This window comes from Hyla sarda, chromosome 8 (assembly GCF_029499605.1).
Source record: "Hyla sarda isolate aHylSar1 chromosome 8, aHylSar1.hap1, whole genome shotgun sequence".
Taxonomy (NCBI): Eukaryota; Metazoa; Chordata; class Amphibia; order Anura; family Hylidae; genus Hyla; species Hyla sarda.
The window spans coordinates 43,232,778-43,254,005 of record NC_079196.1 but is presented as its reverse complement, the minus strand read 5'-3'; the positions used below and the strand labels follow the sequence as shown (position 1 = coordinate 43,254,005).

The window sequence follows — 21,228 nt, the reverse complement described above, 5'->3', positions numbered from 1 at the left end:
GAACCGATTAATATTGTAACTTGAGGGACCACTGTATGTATCTACCTCCCATATATATTTTTTTTACCTTAGCTGTCCTCCGTGCATTCTGTACCCATTCCTCTGCAGTATCCAATGTCATGCGATCCTGTTTTGTCAGGAAATGAATCATAAATAGAAGCAGACACAAACTTTTTCTCTAAACTGCTGCCTGTTGCTGTTTTTTTTATTTTTTTTTTATACCTTTTAAAGTCATGTATAAAATGACCCAGTATGGCAGATTCGCCTTATTTGCACATTTTTCGATATGAAATTGTTGAGTCATAGGTAAACGGGAAGTTGAGTTCGATGTCTCCTGGACACAGAGGTTTTTTCGGAGCCACCCACTGTTCTTCCCAAAAGCAAAAATACGCCCATAAAATCTGTTTTCAATTTCTTTTTTTTTTTAAATCTCCAAAGGTTTGCCAAATGTTTCAAAAGTATTGAGCAAAATCTAGTAGTGTTTTGGAAGAATTCTGATTCATAAAGGAAACTTCCTTGCACGTTGGCATTTCACATCCAGGAGCAATCCTCAGAAGCCATCACTTCGTTTTCCTCGATTTCTGGGAAGAATGAAGGTAAATTCTACATTATGTCATATTTTTTTTTAATAAATAATTTACTTCTTGAATGTTAGTATTTAAGAATTTTTCATGTATTTTCTATTCGAGATTTGGAAAAAAAAATAAATAAATAAATAAATAAATAAATAAATACAGCATCTGAAAGAAATTCTTTCCTCTTAATCACGTACAGTTTTTAGTTACCTTACATGGTTTATTGGGCTTGTTGCTGATGTTATATGTCTTATGTGTTTTTTTCTTTTTTTTTTTTTCTTTTTGCAGACTCAATTAAAAGTGATTATTGTTATAGCGGCGGCCATTGTTCTTATCATACCTGTGATGATGATCATACTTCTAAAATCAGGTAAGGAGGGGTTTATACTTGCAATATGTAGCTAATACAGTGTTTCCCAACCAGGGTGCCTCCAGCTGTCCAACCAAAAGGATGTCCGGGCATGCTGGAAATTGTATTTTTGCAACAGCTGGGGGCACCTCGGTTGGCAAACACTGATCTAACAGATGAATAAGATAGATAAATAAAATAGATAGATATGTGATAGATAGATAGATATGAGATAGATAGATATGAGATAGATAGATATGAGATAGATAGATAGATATGAGATAGATAGATATGAGATAAATAGATAGATAGATATGAGATAGATAGATAGATATGAGATAGATAGATAGATATGAGATAGATAGATAGATATGAGATAGATAGATATATAGATAGATATGAGATAGATAGATATGAGATAGATAGATATATAGGTGATAGATAGATAGATAGATAGATATGAGATAGATAGCTAGATGATAGATAGATAGATATGAAAGAAATAGATAGATAGATAGATCGATAGATAGATAGATATGAGATAGATATGAGATAGATAGATATGATGTGAGATAGATAGATAGATAGATGATAGCTAGATGATAGATAGATAGAAAGATAGATAGATATTAGATAGATAGATATGAGATAGATAGATATGAGATAGATAGATATGAGATAGATAGATAATGGACAGATAGATAGATACGAGATAGATTTGAGATAGATAGATATGAGATAGATAGATAGATATGAGATAGATGGATATGAGATAGATAGTTATGAGATAGATAGATAGATAGATAGATAGATAGAAAGATATGAGATATATAGATAGATATGAGATAGATATATAGATAGATATGACAGAAAGATAGATAGATAGATAGATAGATAGATATGAGCACAGGATTGAAATAATTCATTTCCCATTTGTGTTTGGCTCGGACAAGTGCATATTAATTCCTAGGACGCAGGGAGTTACCATGTCCCTCTGTCGTCACAATAGAATCAGCTGTAAAAATATCCAACCCCCTTCTCCAAAAGACTGGATATTCAAGAGTGTCTGCAGGTCCCTGGATTTTTGACAGCTGGAAAAAAATGGTACTACTTATAAACGTTACCACGTTACAGAGTAATTAAATGCTTTGTTGGGAACCATTCTGATTTGGTTCACAAAAATAGTAGACAAAAATATTCTGAAGAAATGTTAAAGCTTTCCTTGAATCTCCTTCTTGTTACATTGTATCTCCTTTTGGTATAACACTTTCATAATATGTTTTAAGATGTTGATGGTATTCATTTAGAAAGCAAACTCTTATGGATACTGTTCTCAGTGTACAGAGCCCTACTTGTCCTCAGTGTACAGAGCCCTGCTTGTCCTCAGTGTACAGAGCCCTGCTTTTCCTCAGTGTACAGAGCTCTGCTTGTCCTCAGTGTACAGAGCCCTGCTTGTCCTCAGTGTACAGAGCCCTGCTTGTCCTCAGTGTACAGAGCCCTGCTTGTCCTCAGTGTACAGAGCCCTACTTGTCCTCAGTGTACAGAGCCTTGCTTGTCCTCAGTGTACAAAGCCCTGCTTGTCCTCAGTGTACAGAGCCCTGCTTGTCCTCAGTGTACAGAGACCTGGTTGTCCTCATTGTACAGAGCCCTGCTTGTCCTCAGTGTACAGAGCCCTGCTTGTTCTCACTGTACAGAGCCCCGCTTGTCCTCAGTGTACAGAGCCCTGCTTGTTCTCAGTGTACAGAGCCCTGCTTGCCCTCAGTGTACAGAGCCCTGCTTGTTCTCAGTGTACAGAGCCCTGCTTGTCCTCAGTGTACAGAGCCCTGCTTGTTCTAAGTGTACAGAGCCCTGCTTGTCCTCAGTGTACAGAGCCCCGCTTGTCCTCAGTGTACAGAGCCCCGCTTGTCCTCAGTGTACAGAGTCTTGCTTGTCCTCAGTGTACAAAGCCCTGCTTGTCCTCAGTGTACAGATCCCTGCTTGTCCTCAGTGTACAGAGCCCTGCTTGTCCTCAGTGTACAGAGCCCTGCTTGTCCTCAGTGTACAAAGCCCTGCTTGTCCTCAGTGTACAGAGCCCTGCTTGTCCTCAGTGTACAGAGCCCTGGTTGTCCTCATTGTACAGAGCCCTGCTTGTCCTCACTGTACAGAGCCCTGCTTGTCCTCACTGTACAGAGCCCTGCTTGTCCTCAGTGTACAGAGCCCTGCTTTTTCTCAGTGTACAGAGCCCTGCGTGTCCTCAGTGTACAGAGCCCTGCTTGTCCTCAGTGCACAGAGCCCTGCTTGCCCTCAGTTCACAGAGCCCTGCTTGTCCTCAGTGTACAGAGCCCTGCTTGTCCTCAGTGTACAGAGCCCTGCTTGCCCTCAGTGCAGAGACCTGCTTGTTTCAGTGTACAGAGCTCTGCTTGTCCTCGGTGTAAAGAGCCCTGCTTGTCCTCAGTATACAGAGCCCTGCTTGTCCTCAGTGTACAGAGCCCTGCTTGTCCTCAGTGTACAGAGCCCTGCTTGTCCTCAGTGTACAGAGTCCTGCTTGGTCTCAGTGTACAGAGCCCTGCTTGTCCTCAGTGTACAGAGCCCTGCTTGTTCTCAGTGTACAGAGCCCTGCTTGTCCTCAGTGTACAGAGCCCCGCTTGTCCTCAGTGTACAGAGCCCTGCTTGTCCTCAGTGTACAGAGCCCTGCTTGTCCTCAGTGTACAAAGCCCTGCTTGTCCTCAGTGTACAGAGCCCTGCTTGTCCTCAGTGTACAGAGCCCTGGTTGTCCTCATTGTACAGAGCCCTGCTTGTCCTCACTGTACAGAGCCCTGCTTGTCCTCACTGTACAGAGCCCTGCTTGTCCTCAGTGTACAGAGCCCTGCTTTTTCTCAGTGTACAGAGCCTTGCGTGTCCTCAGTGTACAGAGCCCTGCTTGTCCTCAGTGCACAGAGCCCTGCTTGCCCTCAGTGCACAGAGCCCTGCTTGTCCTCAGTGTACAGAGCCCTGCTTGTCCTCAGTGTACAGAGCCCTGCTTGCCCTCAGTGCAGAGACCTGCTTGTTTCAGTGTACAGAGCTCTGCTTGTCCTCGGTGTAAAGAGCCCTGCTTGTCCTCAGTATACAGAGCCCTGCTTGTCCTCAGTGTACAGAGCCCTGCTTGTCCTCAGTGTACAGAGCCCTGCTTGTCCTCAGTGTACAGAGTCCTGCTTGGTCTCAGTGTACAGAGCCCTGCTTGTCCTCAGTGTACAGAGCCCTGCTTGTCTTCAGTATACAGAGCCCTGCTTGTCCTCAGTGTACAGAGCCCTGCTTGTCCTCAGTGTACAGAGCCCTGCTTGTTCTCAGTGTACAGAGCCCCGCTTGTCCTCAGTGTACAGAGCCCTGCATGTTTTACCTTATAGTAAACTCAGAGAAAAAAAAAATTCAATTTTTTCTTCAATTTTGCCCTACAAATAAGTTTTTGTTATGCCTCCGTAATACATTATATGGTAACATTAAGGTTGCCAGTGAAAAGATCAACTTGTCCTGCACAAAATAAGCCTGAATACAACTATAATAAAAAAAAGTTATGGGTCTTAAAAGATGAAGAGGAAGAACACGTAAGCCACAAATCAAAATTTCAGCAGACGGGAAGGGGTTAAATTCTTTACCGCGTCATATGTACACCCCTGCCCATTTACTTCTCATTGTGTGAATGACTCCGAGTTTATATTGTCATTTACCTTTCCCTTCCCCACAGAATGTTTGTTACAGCCTCGGTTCTTTTGCATGAGGTTTTGTCAGCTCATAAAAATGTTGGAATTTACCCAAAAGACATTTTACTTTAAACCTTATGTAAATGATTATAGGGGGAATCGGTAGAACATGTGATCCTGGGCAGAACGTAGTGAAGTGTTTTCTATAGTGCACATCTCCCTTCTCCATTAATCCCAATGATTTCATGTACTACTCCTTCAACGTCCTCACCAGGAGGTCACTCAGAACATCTGATGTAATGGCAGGAAAATCTTACTCATGTAGCTGAAGGGACATTAGTCAGTGATTATTAGACATAGTGCTAAATACTTATAATACAAATCAATTATACAGAACATTATTGTTCTGTTGTTTCCAACATTAGGAATTTGGGGCCTTATGAAAGGTAGTCCATTTTAAACAACCATTTTCATTAGAAGGATCTTCCTTAAAGGGGTACTTCGCGGCTGGAGCCGATGCAGGGAGCTTGTGGCGTTATAGCCCCGCCCCCTCAATGCAAGTCCATGGGAGGGGGCGTGGCAGCTGTCATGCCCCCTCCCATAGACTTGCATTGAGGGGGCGGGGCTATGATGTCATGAGCTGCCGGCGCCAGCTCCAGCGTTCGGAACAGTTTGTTCCAATGCTGAACGGCGGAGTACCCCTTTAAAACAGTGTAGGAAAAAAGTATTTGATCTCCTGATGGCTTTGTACGTTTTCCCACTGACAAAGAAATGACCTATTATTTTAATGGTTTATTTGAACAATAAAGGACAGAATAACAACAAACAAAATCCAGAAATAAGTTATGAAGTGATTTGTATTCAAATATGTATTTGACTCTTTTGCAAAACATGACTTGGTGGCACAACCCTAATTGGCAATCACAGGTCAGAGGTCAGAGATTTCTTGTAGTCTCCGCCAGGTTTGCAGACATCTCGGGAGGGATTTTGTCCCACTCCTCTTTGCAGATCCTCTCCAAGTCATTAAAGGGGTACTCTGCTGCCCTGGCATTCGGAACATTTTGTTCCGAGCGCTGGGTGCGGGCTGCGGAGGTTGTGATGTCACGCCATGCCCCCTCAATGCAAGTCTATGGGAGGGGCCTTGCCGTCTGCACCCAGCGTTTTAAATGAACGCCATTTGCTGCACAGAGATCGCTGGGGTCCCATCTGCAGGACCCACACGATCAGACATCTTATCCCCTATCCTTTGGACAGGGGTTAAGATGTCTAGGGGCAGAGTATGCCTTTAAGGTTTTAAGGCTGACGTTTGGCAACCCGAACCTTCAGCTCCTTCACAGATTTTCTATGGGATAGGGGTCTGGAGACTGGTTAGACCACTCTAGGTTCTTAATCTGCCTGTTCTTGAGCCACTTCTTTGGTGCCATGCTGCGTGTTTTGGGTCATTGTCAAGCTGGAATCATCTCCCTTTGGAGACTGGGTCACAGGACAGTTTTTTTTAACATGATAACAACCCTATAAAACATCCACGAAGACCATTGCCTTGCTAAAAAAAAAAGCTAAGGGTAAAGGGGATGGGCTGGCCATGCATGTCTCCAGATCTAAACCTATTTAGCATCTATGGGGCATCCTCAAATGGAAGGTGGGGGAACACAAGGTTTCTAACATCCACCAGTTCTGTGATGTGGTCATGGAGAACATGTGGAGCTCTGGAAACCCCATGCCCAGGAGGATACTTATCATTTTAAGGGGTACTCTGCCCTAGACATCTTATTCCCTATCCAAAGGATAGGGGATAAGATAGCGGATCGTGGGGTCCCACTGCTGGGGACCCCGGCAATCTCTCCTGCAGCCCCCCGAGTAATCACTGCACAGAGCTAAGTTTGCTCCGTACGTGATGACTCACTATACAGTGGCCGGAGTATCATGACGTCACACTCCGCCCCCCCCAATGCAAGCCTATGGGAGGGGGCCGGGAACGTCACAATACTCCGGCCACTGTATCGTGAGTCATCACTCACGGAGCAAACTTAGCTCCGTGCAGTGATGACTCGGGGGGCTGCAGGAGAGATTGCGGTGGTCCCCAGCAGCGAAACCCCCGCGATCAGACATCTGATGTCTAGGGCGGAGTACCACTTTAAGTAAGCTTTTGTTTTGTCAAAGTGACTTGTCAGACGTTTTGATTTGTGGGGGTCTGGGTGCTGAAGCCCCCACCAATCACAGTACCCATTTGTCTATGTGTGGCTCTGTTCGGCCATTCTTGGAGAGAGAACCAAGCAGTGTATAGATTTATATAAACTCTGGGAACTACTGTTTTCTTCCACACTCCAAAACGTATTGATAGGTGGCCCTAGATTGTGAGTTCCAATGGAGACAGGGGCCAATTTGAGTGATATCTCTGTACGGTAAATAATGGAATCATTATTGTTTGATCGATCCATTGTTACCATTACCACACATATTACTGTCTTGAAAAGCTCCTACACTCCCAGTATAAAATTTGTAACAGGGTTTCCCCCCCCTCATAGGCTCCAGACCTAAGACATGACTGCTACCTTTCCAACCCCTGTAGCTACGGTTCTTTGTATGAACACTGGATATAAATCCAATTGCCAAATGTTCTGTTCATCAATGGTCAGCCATACTTATGGTTGTTGTTGTCCTTTTGCAGACATCTTGGGGGGAATATTTGATGCTCCTTAACAAAATCACCATGGAAACTGACAGCAGTGTGAAGTAGTGGTTCACCGGTTATAGACGATGATCAGGCATGTCAGATATTTACAATGTGTCTGCCGAATGACAACAAGCGCCATGATTAAATCTGTCGACTGACATATTTGTGTGGTGGTTCTATTTATACATCCAGAGCTGTTCCAGTAAGGAGTAGTAACCGGCCGAATGATTTTAATTAAGGAAATATTTTTAGCCCTTCTGAGCGGAGTCATCCTGCAGAATGTTTAATTGGAGAAATGTGTTTAGTCAATTAATATTAAAACAACAAGTTACACCCGCTGCCTCACTTTTAGGCCTTGCTCATCCTTGGTAGTTTTGTGGCATTTTTGCGCTGTTTATATTTCTTCGCCATTTTATAGGGTACTGGTAGATTGTAATATCACTTACACTATCACTCCTGCATTGACTGTCCATGTTTAGTACTAGAGTGGAAAGTATTAAAGGGGCTGTATCAAAATGGACACCCATCACCTATCTACAGTGTGTAGTGAATGGGAAATAAAATGTATTGTATCCTTCCATAACCAATCTGGCAAAAACACATCTTGGGGTACCAAACAGTAATCTGACACAGGGGAAATCCACACATGATGGTTCTAGGCACTCCAGCACCTGAGGACCAGCTCCTCAACATTGGGAAGGAAGAGTGAGGGTCCGCACTGCCTAACAATTCTCACAGCAGAAACCAGACACACAAGATATGTCCATCACCATTATACAGGTCCAGTGCTCTTGGAAATGCCAAATTCTCTCTTGGTTTAGTACACAGAAATATGTGGTCGACGATCCTCTTGTTCTTGAACTCCATTACTTTGGCTCCAGGATCTGTCTACAGATGTAGGTAGTCGCTCCTTCCAACAAACTGTAATGCTGGCCGTTGTCTCTCACCCCTCCCAGGTTTCGTGCGTTCTTTGCGCCACCTCCCTGCTGACTGCTTTGGGCTTCCTTCTCTGGCCTCTCTTCTGCTGCTTTACCCATGGCTGCAGTTCCCAATCTGACCTCAAGGGACAATGCGCATTTACTGGGCTCAACTTAAAGGGGCCAGTGCACACATCTCTAATGTGACCTTTTCCTATCCCTGCTTAGTGTTACCTATTTAAGGCTGCTCCACCTGGTCACCTGTGCCTAAGCAATATTGTAGTTTTTCCATAGAGAAGGTATGTATTACTGTCCTGCTATCCTGTATCTAACCTTTGCCTGTTTACCTGATGATTCCTCTGCCTGAGCCTTGTGTACCTGCCTATTCTTCTATGCATGACTGGTACTGTCGACACTGAACCTGTGCCTGTATCCAATCAGCGATTCATACTGCTGTTAGGAAAGGCTCTTCAGCTCTGCTAGATCTACATCTTAAGGCTGCTTAACCCTGGTTGGTTTAAATCTCCTGCATCTGATCATGATTGTAGCTTCCTTTTGCCACTAACTGCTGTTGACCTGTTGCATCAGCCTCCCCTCTGCCAGTATCCCCAGTGGCTGGCATCAGGGCTGTCTGGCCTGCCTGACCAGCCATAACCTGGAACCACTCTTAGGGCAGTGACCTGGTATCCTCTGGCAGCAGAGGTTTCGCATAATGGAGTTGGATAGGAGGTGAAAGCCTAGAGGATACTAATAGTCCTCTCCCCAGTTTAGCCCTAAGTCAAAGCAGTTTGGCCCTAAGTCACACAAGTTAACACAGCGGGTCCACACCCACTGAACATATGTGCTCTGTATTTTGTTTAAAATGCTGTCTTATTAATATAAATAAATAAATAGTATTTTGTCAGAACTCTGCATTTTGTCATTCCCTCTTATTCTTCTTAAAAAGTATAAATCAAATCACAAGTAGGTGTTACCATTCCCCTTGTCATTTGGGCTTATTCCTACTTAGTCTAACACTGTCTGATCAATGCAGATACTGTCCAATTGTACAGGAATGCACCCAATAACAAAAGGTAACACCTAGTTGTTTATTTAGCATGATAGAGGGATGGCATAACTCAGAACTCTAAATAATTGATGCTGCAGAATTGATACATTATAGGAAATAGAAGTTCTTACTAAGACCATCATGTCTGGTGAGTGCGCAGGTCCTCGCGATCAGACATCTTATCTGTTATCCTTTGGATGGGGATAAGATGTCTAGGGGCGGAGTACCCTTTTAATGTACAATGTGATGTGAATGGACTCTTATAAGTACTGTTCTATACTTTTTTAAGACTGATCCCGTCAGTTTTATTTTAATTGTTAATTGTTTTATTCATTGTGTAATATAGGGAGTGGGGGGCTTGTAAGGGAAACAATCGGGCACTTTAAGAAAGAAAAGTAATTTTTGGGTACCTAGAAAGTGTCAAATAACTCAATGTCATCAGCCATATTTATAGAGGTACCTGGCTGATATCTGTTGTCTCCTTGGGCATATCCTGGACAGAGATATCTGTCAGTCATTCCGTACACATGCCCTCCGTATTCATGAACTTTAAACAAGAAATTACAAGTTCTACAGAACCAGGTAACAATCAGCGCCTACACCTGCTCTGTGGTATACAGGTAGAATAGATCTGTCACATTTAATTGCCACAGCTTTAGCATACTACCGACATCTTAAGTATACTATATTAATAGATGGACACGTTTTTAGAAATCTGCAGATTCAATTTGTTCTAGGAAACTGGGATCACCACAAGCACCATGGTGGAATTCTTATTTGACCTCAGAGAATGTGCTGAAGTATAGTTTCTGTATTGTGGTCAAGAGTGCATGCACAGGCGTATGAGTATTCCCTCCGGTCTGAGAGAAGTCATTTTCAGAAGCCTTAGTTTAGCCAGAAGTAATAAGAAAGCTCTAGGAATATTTTGTTAAATCCATTGTTTGAGACTAGAATAACATGGAAGCTTTCTTTCAAAAACAGCACCATTTCATGTCGTCAGGTCATGTCTAGTAATAAAAAATCAACCTACTGAATTTATCTGCGACTGAGCTGCAACACCAGATACAACCCATGGAGAATGGACAGGTTTGTTTTTGGAAGAAAGCTGCCTTTCATATTTATAACCCAAGCTCAGGGCTGGTTTTAGGCTTAGCGTGACCCAGGGCAAAATCAAAAGTCGTGCCACAAAAGTCGTAATAATGCACTAAACAAATTTGCACATTTTTGGTCACTTCAAATACCATAAAAAAAATCTAAAAAGCAATTGAAAAGTCCCATCAAAGCAAAAGTGGTACCGATAAAAACTACAAATCACAGCGCAAAAAATTAGCCCTGATACATCCCCATATACAGAAAAATAAAAGAGTTATAGGGATCAGAATAGTCAATTTTATATTTTTGTATAGCTCCCCCACATTAGGTTGGCAGCATAGTTCCCCCAAGTTAGGTTGGCAGTATAGTTCCCCCACATTAGGTTGGCAGTATAGTTCCCCCCACATTAGGGTGGCAGTATAGTTCCCCCACATTAGGTTGGCAGCATAGTTCCCCCACATTAGGTTGGCAGTATAGTTCCCCCACATTAGGTTGTAGTTCCTCATATTAGGCTGGCAGTATAGATCCCCCCACATTAGGTTGGCAGCATAGTTCCCCCACATTAGGTTGGCAGTATAGTTCCCCCACATTAGGTTGTCAGTATAGTTCCCCCACATTAGGTTGTCAGTATAGTTCCCCCACATTTGGCTGGCAGTATAGGTCCCCCCACATTAGGTTGGCAGTATAGTTCCCCCCACATTAGGTTGGCAGTATAGTTCCCCCACATTAGATTGTCAATATAGTTCCCCAACATTAGGTTGTAGTTCCCCCACATTAGGTTTTAGTTCTCCCACATTAGATTGGCAGCACAGTTCCCCCACATTAGGCTGGCAGTATAAGTCCCCCCACATTAGGTTGTAGTTCCCCCACATTCGGTTGGCAGTGTAGTTCCTCCAAATTAGGTTGCAGTTCCCCCACATTCGGTTGGCAGTGTAGTTACCCCACATTAGGTTGTATTTCCCCCACATTAGGCTGACAGTATAGTTCCCCCACATTAGGTTGTCATTCCCCCACATCAGGTTCGCAGTATAGGTTCCCCCACATTAGGTTGGCAGTATAGTTTCCCCACATTCGGTTGCCAGTATAGTTCTTCCACATTAGGCTGGCAGTATAAGTCCCCCCACATTAGTTTGGCAGTATAGTTCCCCCACATTAGGTTGGCAGCATAGTTCCCCTACATTAGGTTTGCAGTATAGTTCCCCCACATTAGGTGCAATATAGTTCCCCCACATTAGGTGCAGTATAGTTCCCCACATTAGGTGCAGTATAGTTCCCCCATATTACGTGCAGTATGGTTCCCCACATTAGGTGCAGTATAGTTCCCCCACATTAGGTGCAGTATAGTTCCCCCACATTAGGTGCAGTATAGTTCCCCCACATTAGGTACAGTATAGTTCCCCCACATTAGGTGCAGTATAGTTCCCCCACATTAGGTGCAGTATAGTTCCCCACATTAGGTGCAGCATAGTTCCCCACATTTGTTGCAGTATAGTTCCCCACATTAGGTACAGTATAGTTCCACCACATTAGGTGCAGTATAGTTCCCCCACATTAGATGCAATATAGTTCCCCCACAGACATACAGCCTTCAGCCATATACAGTGTATGGCTGGAGGCTGTATGCTTGTGTACTGCCCAACTTCAGTGCTCCGGCCACCAGTCCTCCGGTAAGGGGTCACAATCTACTGCTATGGCCTATAGGCCATAGCAGTAGGTCCCGGGACCGGAGGAGCAGTGGTCGTAGCACTGAAGATGACATGCAGGTAACTTACCATACGCGCACGTGTCCTCCTCCTCGATGCTCTTCCATTACTATGGGTGCACGCATAACGTCACAAGGTCCATGCGTGCACTACCTCCCGGCAACCCCTGCATTTTTAAAGTTTACGTCGGGCTGCCGAAAGGTAACTGGGACATCCTTGTGTCCCGTAAAGATCTTTCGGGACACGGGGGCTGCTCAGTGGCAGATCCTCCCCTGGATCCGCCACTGAGCATCCCGCAGGGGGCCCCCTGGGGGATTGGGGCCCTTGGCAATTGCCAGGTTTGCCCCGCCCTAACTCCGGCCCTGCCCAAGCTCAAAGGAAAAATAATAGATGTGGTTCAGCCCATTCTACACATCAGCCATGTGACCAATAAAGCTGGTGTCTGAGATGTTAAAGGGGTACTCCACTGGCCAGCGTTCAGAAGTAAATGTTCTGAGTGCTGTTATTGCGCTGCGGGGGTTGGCAACATCCCTTGTGAGATCACGGCCACACCCCCTCAATGCAAGTCTATGGGAGAGGGTGTGACAGCCTTCACACCCCCTCCCATAGACTTGCATTTAGGGGGCGTGCCCGTGATGTCACGAAGGGCGTGTCCGATCCCCCGCAGCGCAAAAACAGCATTCTGAAGATTTACTTCCGAATGCTGGCCAGTGGAGTACCCCCAAAGTTTCAGGTGTGAGTTATCTTCAACATAGGGAGACACAGGCTACACTGGGTGATACAGGTACCATACCACACTCAATGAAGTTTCATGCACGATCCCTTTCCTGATGAAACGGACCAGTGCACGGAACTTCATTGAGTGTGGTACGGTACCTGTATCACCCAGTGTAGCCTGTGTCTCCCTACATTGAAGATCGGCCACTGTACCACAAGGCGGCAACTGTACCACCCACCGTGGCCCGTGTCTCCCCACGCTGGAACTGCAGATCCCTTGGCCCTGAAACTTTGGACTTGAGTTTTAATGATAATAGTAAAGTCAACTTTTCATATGTCTCTTCTATTTTTCATCACAGTTCCCATGTAAATTCCTCAAGGAACCCCCCACCCCCAAGAAATTAAAGTCATAGGGAAATGCCTACCTTGCCTGACCCTAAAAAGCAAGTGTCCATGTAAGAGACTTTTTTATATTCTCATATTCAGCTGTTTTCGATTTCTTTTAAATAACAGTAGCTGAACAGAGTAGATGTCAGGAGACACAAAGGCCAACGCTGCCCTAACGCCTTCCATATGCCTTTCAGTTCTATCCTCCTCCATAGCCATTTTACCTAAAAAGTATTGTTCAGACTCTCCCTGAGAGTGACAAAAACTGGACTGATATGACATCATTAGGCCTCATTTTTCAAAACATTCCTTGTTACCTTAACAACCAATCAGAGCTCAATTTACTCTTCATTATCTCATCGGGTACAATGAAAGCTATGGTGCGATCAGTTTCTATGGGCAGCAAGGCTTGTGTTTTGCAACAGCTGGTGTTGATAAGTGGGTCCTATTTTGAAGGGTATATATATGTTTCCAGAAATTACAGGGCAACACAGTTTTCAGCATAACCCCTTAGTGACCAGCCTGTTTTGGGCCCACATTACAAGAGCCATATATTTTCTATTTTTCTTTGCTATAGTCATATAAGGGCTTGTTGGTACCATTTTGGTAATATATAACCTATTGAATAACTTTCTGCCGTCCACCATTGTATAAATAACATGATAACACTATTTTCCGGGGCAGTACAGATATGGGGACATGTGCTGTATCATTTTTAATACTTAGGATATGCTCACACTGAGGAGATTCTGTGCTCATCTGCTCCTTTCAAATTTATTGCTTATTTTGCCAAAATTAAAGCAGTAAAATTCAAAGCCCGATTGGTTAATGAGACTTTTCTTGCGGATTCTGGCGAAAGAAAGAACATAATCAATCTTCTGACAGAAGGCGGATCTGTGTTGGAAATTCCAGTGTAGAGTTTTTGAACCAATGAAAGTCCATTCAAGGCACAATGGGCATGGCGTTCCCTGCATAAATTCCTGAGTGTTAAAGGGGTATTCCAGGAAAAAACGTATTTTTCTTTATATCAACTGGCTCCAGAAAGTTAAACAGATTTGTAAATTTCCTCTATTAAAAAATCTTAATCCTTTCAATAATTATCCACTGCTGAAGTTGAGTTGTTGTTTTCAGTCTGGCAACAGTGCTCTCTGCTGACATCTCTGTTTGTCTCGGGAACTGCACAGAGTAGAAGAGGTTTGCTATGGGGATTTGCTTCTAAACTGGGCGGTTCCTGAGACACGTTTCATCAGAGAGCACTTAGACAGAAAGGAACAACTCAACTTCAGCAGCTCATAAGTACTGAAAGGATTACGATTTTTTAATAGAAGTAATTTACAAATCTGTTTAACTTTCTGGAGCCAGTTGATATATATAAAAAATGTTTTTTTCCTGGATAACCCCTTTAAGGGCTTGCTGGGACTTGCAGTAGATGACTGTGACTGACTTGACTTGAGACTGACTAAGCTGTGACTGTAGCTTACTTGTAGACTTGAAGGCTTGTGGCTGCAGGACAGGCTTGAGGCCTCCTCTGGACTCCAGACACACTCTAGGACTTGACTGCACTGGACCTCAGCGAAGACTTAACTGGAAATCAAGAGCATAAGAGCGCGAGAGCTAGCTCCACCCAAGGCTTATATGGGGGAGACTAGGAGGGGTCCCATAGGTCACCCTTAGGTCACATGGTCACTGATACCTCATAGGGTTACACTCACGTGACAACTCACATGACAACTGGTGATCACATGTTAACATTTCTTAAAGCAATAACACTCATATACATTTTACAGTATAACACATGGCAGAAAGTATATATACATAAGGGGACAGGTGTCGGGGGCCCAGGGGGCACTGCAGAGAGGCTGCCTGACAGGGCAGCAAGGGTATAGGGGTATAACTCCTGTACTGGGCCACCTGGGCTTGTCCTCAGTACACAGAGCCCTGCTTGTACACCCACACTTCCTGCATTTTGTCTCTTTACAGAGACACACAGGCAATTTTTAACTAATGTATTTTACAAATATATTATAAGCATTATATAAAAGTTTTTGCTAATGACAGGTATACTTTAAGTCCCCATGGCAATCCATTCTCCTTGAAACCTTTTTGATGCTGCAGTTAATATTGACTGCAACATCTAAGGAGTTAAACAGGCAGGATCTGCATTAGAACAGGCACTCAGACTCATGCAGTGCATAGACTAGTTTGCTGTTAAACACTGCAGCCTAGACTTATGCCCATTAAAGGGGTACTCCGGCGCTAAGACATCTTATCCCCTATCCAAAGGATAGGGGATAAGATACCTGATCGTGGGGGTCCCGCCGCTGAGGACCCCCGTGATCTTGAATGCAGCACCCGTGTTTGCTCCGGGTCTGATTACTGGCGATCACGGGGACGGAGCATTGTGACATTACGGCTCCGCCCCATGTGACGTCACGCTCCACCCCCTCAATGCAAGCCTATGGGAGGGGGCGTGACAGCTGTCACGCCCCCTCCCATAGGCTTGCATTGAGGGGGCGGGGCATGACATCACATGGGAGCGGAGCCGTGACATCACAATGCTCCGTCCCCGTGATCTCCAGTAATCAGACCCGGAGCAAACACGCTCCGGGGACTGATTCTAATGGGGTGCTGCGTGCAAGATCACAGGGGTCCCCAGCGGCGGGACCCCCGCGATCAGGCATCAGGGATAAGATGTCTTCGCGCCGGAGTACCCCTTTAATGACTGTTGTGAAAAGTTGTTTTGACAGTTACTTAGGAGTTAAAGAGGTTGCGAATGGACCAGAAGGAAGAAACGATCTGCAAGAATGTCTCTGTTTCTGCTGAACCTGGCACATCCATGTCTTACATTAATAGCCAACATGTAATGCTTTATTTCCCCTGCTGCAGCCACTGGAAGAGGAATGCATAGCTATATGGTGTTTGCGTTGTGATAAAGTTGATCACTGGAGATAAGACCCGTAGTGATCAGCTGATCATAACACCAGCCACTGGAACTCTCCACTTCTGGAAACAATTCTCTGTATCCATCTGACCAACAAAGTGTTAGATGAACTGGCCCTTTAAAATAGCAGGAAGTGCTTTTTTTCTTGAGTATGTAAATAGGTATAATATTGTAATAATAACCACCACAGTGTATAATCACAAAACCACAACTCTGCCTCATACTGTGCAGAATGTATTGTTCCCATGTACATAAAAACATTCTTGCCAGTGGTAGTAAGCAAAGACTAATACAATCGTGGTCACACTGCTCATCTCTTCTAGTTTAAATAAAAAATTCTGCTTCCAAATGACCCACTGTTTCACTTTTGTTTTTTTTTTGTTTGTTTGTTTTTTTTATAATTTTTTTTTTATTGAATTATCACAAAATGTAGCTGTACTTTACAACTTGACATGAAATAAGAACACTGAATCATGGCCATAGACAAGAAAGGTGATAAGGTTATAAATGCCATACACAGCAATGCAAAAGAAAGGTTGTGTACCCGGCCCTACAAGCAAATGTCCAACAAAAAATTAGGCAAAAATGTCACATAACACAGCATTCGGTCCAAAAACAGCCCATATGAGACTTATGTTGTAATGGCATGATATCATAATGTTACCGTATATACTCGAGTATAAGCCGATTTTTTCAGCATGATTTTTTGTGTTGAAAACGCCCCCCTCGGCTTATGCTCGAGTGAACTCTCAGCCTTTCAATCCCTTCTCAGTGGTCTTCAACCTGGGGACCTCCAGATGTTGCAAAACTACAACTCCCAGCATGACCGGACAGCCATCGGCTTGAAGACCACTGCGGCCTTCGTCATCATCCAGACCCCCCCCCTTTAGTTTTCTACTCACCTTCCCTCGGTGGGAAGAAAGGGGGAGCTGGTCCTGGCCATCTATGCTGCAGGGACCGTCCGGTGGGGAGGGTTAGTCGTTCCCGGCTGTCCATCTTCACCGGGAGGCCATCTTCTCCGCTCCGTCCCTGCGCATGAACGTCCCTGTGCGTCGTCGTCAAGGCAATGTTGCTAGTCTGGTGCCGGCCCGGAGCGGAGAAGAGGGCCTCCCGGTGAAGATGGACAGCCCGGAATGACTAACCCTCCGCACCGAATGGTCCCTGCAGCATAGATGGCCCGGACCAGCTCACCCTTCCTTCCCACTGAGGGGAGGTGAGTATAAAACTAAAGGGGGGTCTGTATGATGACGAAGGCCGCAGTGGTCTTCAACCTGCGGACCTCCAGATGTTTCAAAACTACAACTCCCAGCATGCCCGGACAGCCGATGGCTGTCCGGGCATGCTGAGAGTTGTAGTTTTGCAACATCTGGAGGTCCGCAGGTTGAAGGCCACTGATGAAGGGATTGACAGGCGGTGATGATGAAGGGAGGGGGGGGGGGGGATGATGACAGGCGGTGATGATGAAGGGGGGGATGATGACAGGCGGTGATGATGAGGGGGGGGGATGATGAAGGGGGATGATGACAGGGTGATGATGATGGGGGTGTTAATGACGGGGGTCTGGATGATGACAGGGGGGATGATGACATGGGGTTACATAGTTACATAGTTACATAGTTAGTACGGTCGAAAAAAGACATATGTCCATCAAGTTCAACCAGGGAATTGAAGGGTAGGGGTGTGGCGCGATATTGGGGAAGGGATGGGATTTTATATTTCTTCATAAGCATTAATGTTATTTTGTTCCAGGAATGTATCTAATCCTGTTTTAAAGCTGTTAATTTTTCCTGCTGTGACCAGTTCCTGAGGTAGACTGTTCCATAAGTTCACAGTCCTCATGGTAAAGAAGGCGGGTGATGAAGTATTTCCCACCCTAGGCTTATAGTCGAGCCAATAACATTTCCCGGATTTTTGGTGCGAAATTCAGGGCCTCGTCTTATATTCGGGTCGGCTTATACTCGAGTATCTACGGTATATGCAAGAAACAATAACCAATTAGAATTGCAATAAGGAAATCAACAAAAACAACTTCCCAAAAACATTATTCAGGTGTAGAATACTCCCAACACCGGTGAGTCAATAGTAATCAGAGAGATATACATGGCTTCTACAATCCGACTGCTGATGCTGGACCTTCAGGGCTCCCAGAATACCCTTTAGGTCCTGCAGAAAATACCACAGGGTGCGCATAAAAGGTATCGTGATGTGAGTTAGCTCTGATGGACTCACTTTGTTTTTTTTGGGGGGGGGGGAATATTTAACAAACCCTTTTTCTTGCATTGTGGAGATTTAAAAGAATGCATGTTGTTTTATTAGATTCAGTTTCGGGGGGGGGGGGGTACTTTGGAAATCAAAGAGTCAAAGCCATCCTCATGCAAACTTTGTAGAAATGAGTTGTGCACGGGAGAAGTGTTTAAAGACCATGTCCAGCAAAACAAAATTCATAACCCATCCGCAGGGCTCTGCTAATGCGCCCCCTCCATTCATCTCTATGGCAGAGGTGCAGACACGAATGAGAGATGAATGGAGCTGACGTGCTGGGTATAAAACATCATTTTCTTGAGCAGAGTCGGGGCCAAGCCGGAGCCCGTATGGGAGATCGTAGGGGGACCCAGCGGCCGTACCCTCCTCCATCAGACACTTATCCCCATCCTGCGGATAGGGGGTTAAATTGTGTTTTGCTGTGCATCTTCTTTAATGCTGACAGATACATGCAAGGAGATAACCGGAATGTGCAAATGACCTTTGTGCTGAGCTGAATTTGTGCTGGTATTTTATATCTGTGCAGTGCACTGCACCATCCGGCATAAGAACATGCACTTTCAATGAATTGCAGTGAGGTGCCAAACATTATTTTTATTTTTTAAACATTGTATTTATCTAATAGGATTGGGTCTTGTGCTGTATATATGTACTGTGCTTGGTTCTGATGTTACATATATGTTCTTAGCTTGGTTTTCTGTACCACATGTGGTACCCACTTGGAGGATGAATGGAGCATTTCAGGGCAGCTGAGTGGACTTGTCCTTCGGGAAAAGTTTATTGTATTGTGACAGATAGCTTTGTGGCCGGCTAATCCTTAGATTCCTCTTGTTAGCCTTTGCAACAGTGGGGTTGCATGGTATAGGATGTTCTTGGCCAGCTTGAGTGAGGTGTCTGGGGGGAAGGGGGGTATACCTGTGATGGTGGCTGCAACTGGTACAATCCAGACACACTAGTAAGGCCAGGTTCACATGGGAGAAAAATGTGTGGACAATCCGCATATTTGACTAAACAGGGGACACTAGGACCTCTTGGAAACACTGCATCTCATGGATAGCAATGCATTTCCTTGCGGACTCCGCAGAAAGAATTGACTTGACTATTCTTTCTGCAGATGCCATATTCTCATTTAAATTCAGACGGAATCTGAAAATCTGCAATTTGAGCAGTGCAGCAGAATCCCATAAAAAAAATCAAAGGAGCTCTGCTGCTGCAGAATGTCCGTGCGGAATAATCATTCAGAATTCTGTACGCACATTGTGCAGTGTGAACATAGCCTAACTTGAAAACAGGGGTAAACTTTACTGAAATTCACTGTGCAAAGTATAGACAAAAAATGCTCCTCATGGCAAAAGGTTACAGTATTGCAAGTTTTAGAAGGGATACTTGGAAATTGGTTACAGTTCTCTTTGAGTTGATTTGTAAGTAGTTATATTAAAGAGATCTACAACTATTTCTATAGGTCCTGCAGCCAACCAGGTAATTGTATCTAAAACAAACCTTTTATTAGAATCATTATAAGCTCACCGAAATAAATCGTGAATCCAAACACCAATAAAACACCTTTGGGGTTGAGAGACTTTGATTGAGTTCGCTACCATTGATGATCCAATAATATGTTGTAAAAAAACATATCAGCAACTGACGTAGACTAGTATCCGGTAAGACCAGCAGTAGGGGGCAAATATTTTATTGGTGTTTGGGTTCACAATTTATTTTGGTGAGCTTTTAATGATTTTAATGAAAGGTATGTTTTAGATACACACTCCTCCCCCCCCCCCCAAAAAAATAATGTAAGTAGTTATATTGACAGAAAGTCTCTAAAAATGCTTGACACATGTTACTGTTGCTAGTAAAGATGTGCATACAGACCAAATAGAAGTTTGTCTCCTGAGAAAGGCCTACACAGATTGGATGACTGTGGTGAACATACCTGAGAAGACTTTACTCACGGTTAAGTTGGTATTATTCCTTATCGCAAGGTGTAGGCTAAAGATGATAGTGACGTGTAAGCCACGCAGCACTTACTACAGCTTAAAACCCACAAAGAGTGCTTGCAGATGAGTCCTTGCACAGCTATTCCCAGTTCTGACTAGACAATTCTCCCTCTCGAAGCAGGGAGAGAGCTTTGAAGGTGAATGCTCTCTCAGTGCGAACTGCAGACAATCTTGTGTAAAACCTCCTGCCACATAGTGCAATTATCACCACAACAGACTCGGATCTGACTTTAGTTAAACTGCACACTACTCGGGCCAGCCTAACTAGAGAGAGAGGATTGGACTTGAAAGATTCTCCCTCTGGATTCTATATAGACACTATCTGAGGAGATTCATGTGAACAATGTTCCATTCATCCTTTACAAGTGTTGCTCATCAGTGGTGGCAGTGAATAGTATTAACCCTTAAGACCACAGTGTGTGCAGGGGTAGAAATGTGACACACCAAATAGCAAGATATACAAGTTTAACAAATGCAGGCACATAAAGAACTCTTTGGCAACACAATAATTTTACAGTACCTGGGAAACAGTACTAGAACACTGCCTATATCCCTTTATTAAGCTTGATTCTGGTGCTCTATTTATAGATTTGCATGGTTCTGTTACCATATGTTAGCACTCAGCTTAGTTCTGGTTCTGTATATATGTATATATGTTCTGAGCTTAGTACTGGTGCCATATCTTTGTATTTATTTGGTTGGGGCACATTTGAATCCCACCCTTATTTACAGAAGACAAGCCAGGCCTGGTGGGAGCTGAGATCTTCCCTTTTTGAGGAGACTCCCTGACAATCTGGGAGATTAGTCAAATATGTTGTAATAAATCTGTTACAAATCTATTTCAGGCATCCAACGGGATGTCAACTTAAATACTTACAGATAGAGATGAGACTGATGATTTATTGATGAA

At 44.1% G+C, this 21,228-nt stretch overlaps 1 protein-coding gene across 2 annotated transcripts in view; it reads left to right on the top strand.

Moving 5' to 3' along the window:
* Nucleotides 1-908: 908 nt before the first annotated feature.
* LOC130283938 (prolyl endopeptidase FAP-like) overlaps nt 909-21,228 on the top strand; it is a 156,645-nt gene continuing 136,325 nt past the window's right edge. For both annotated transcript variants that reach the window (XR_008846882.1, XM_056533719.1), the window contains exon 1: nt 909-945. Coding sequence is in view for 1 of the 2 variants with exons in the window: in XM_056533719.1 (XP_056389694.1) it covers nt 921-945 (25 nt within the window). In the remaining variant the exon portion in view is untranslated. The remainder of the gene's footprint in view (nt 946-21,228) is intronic.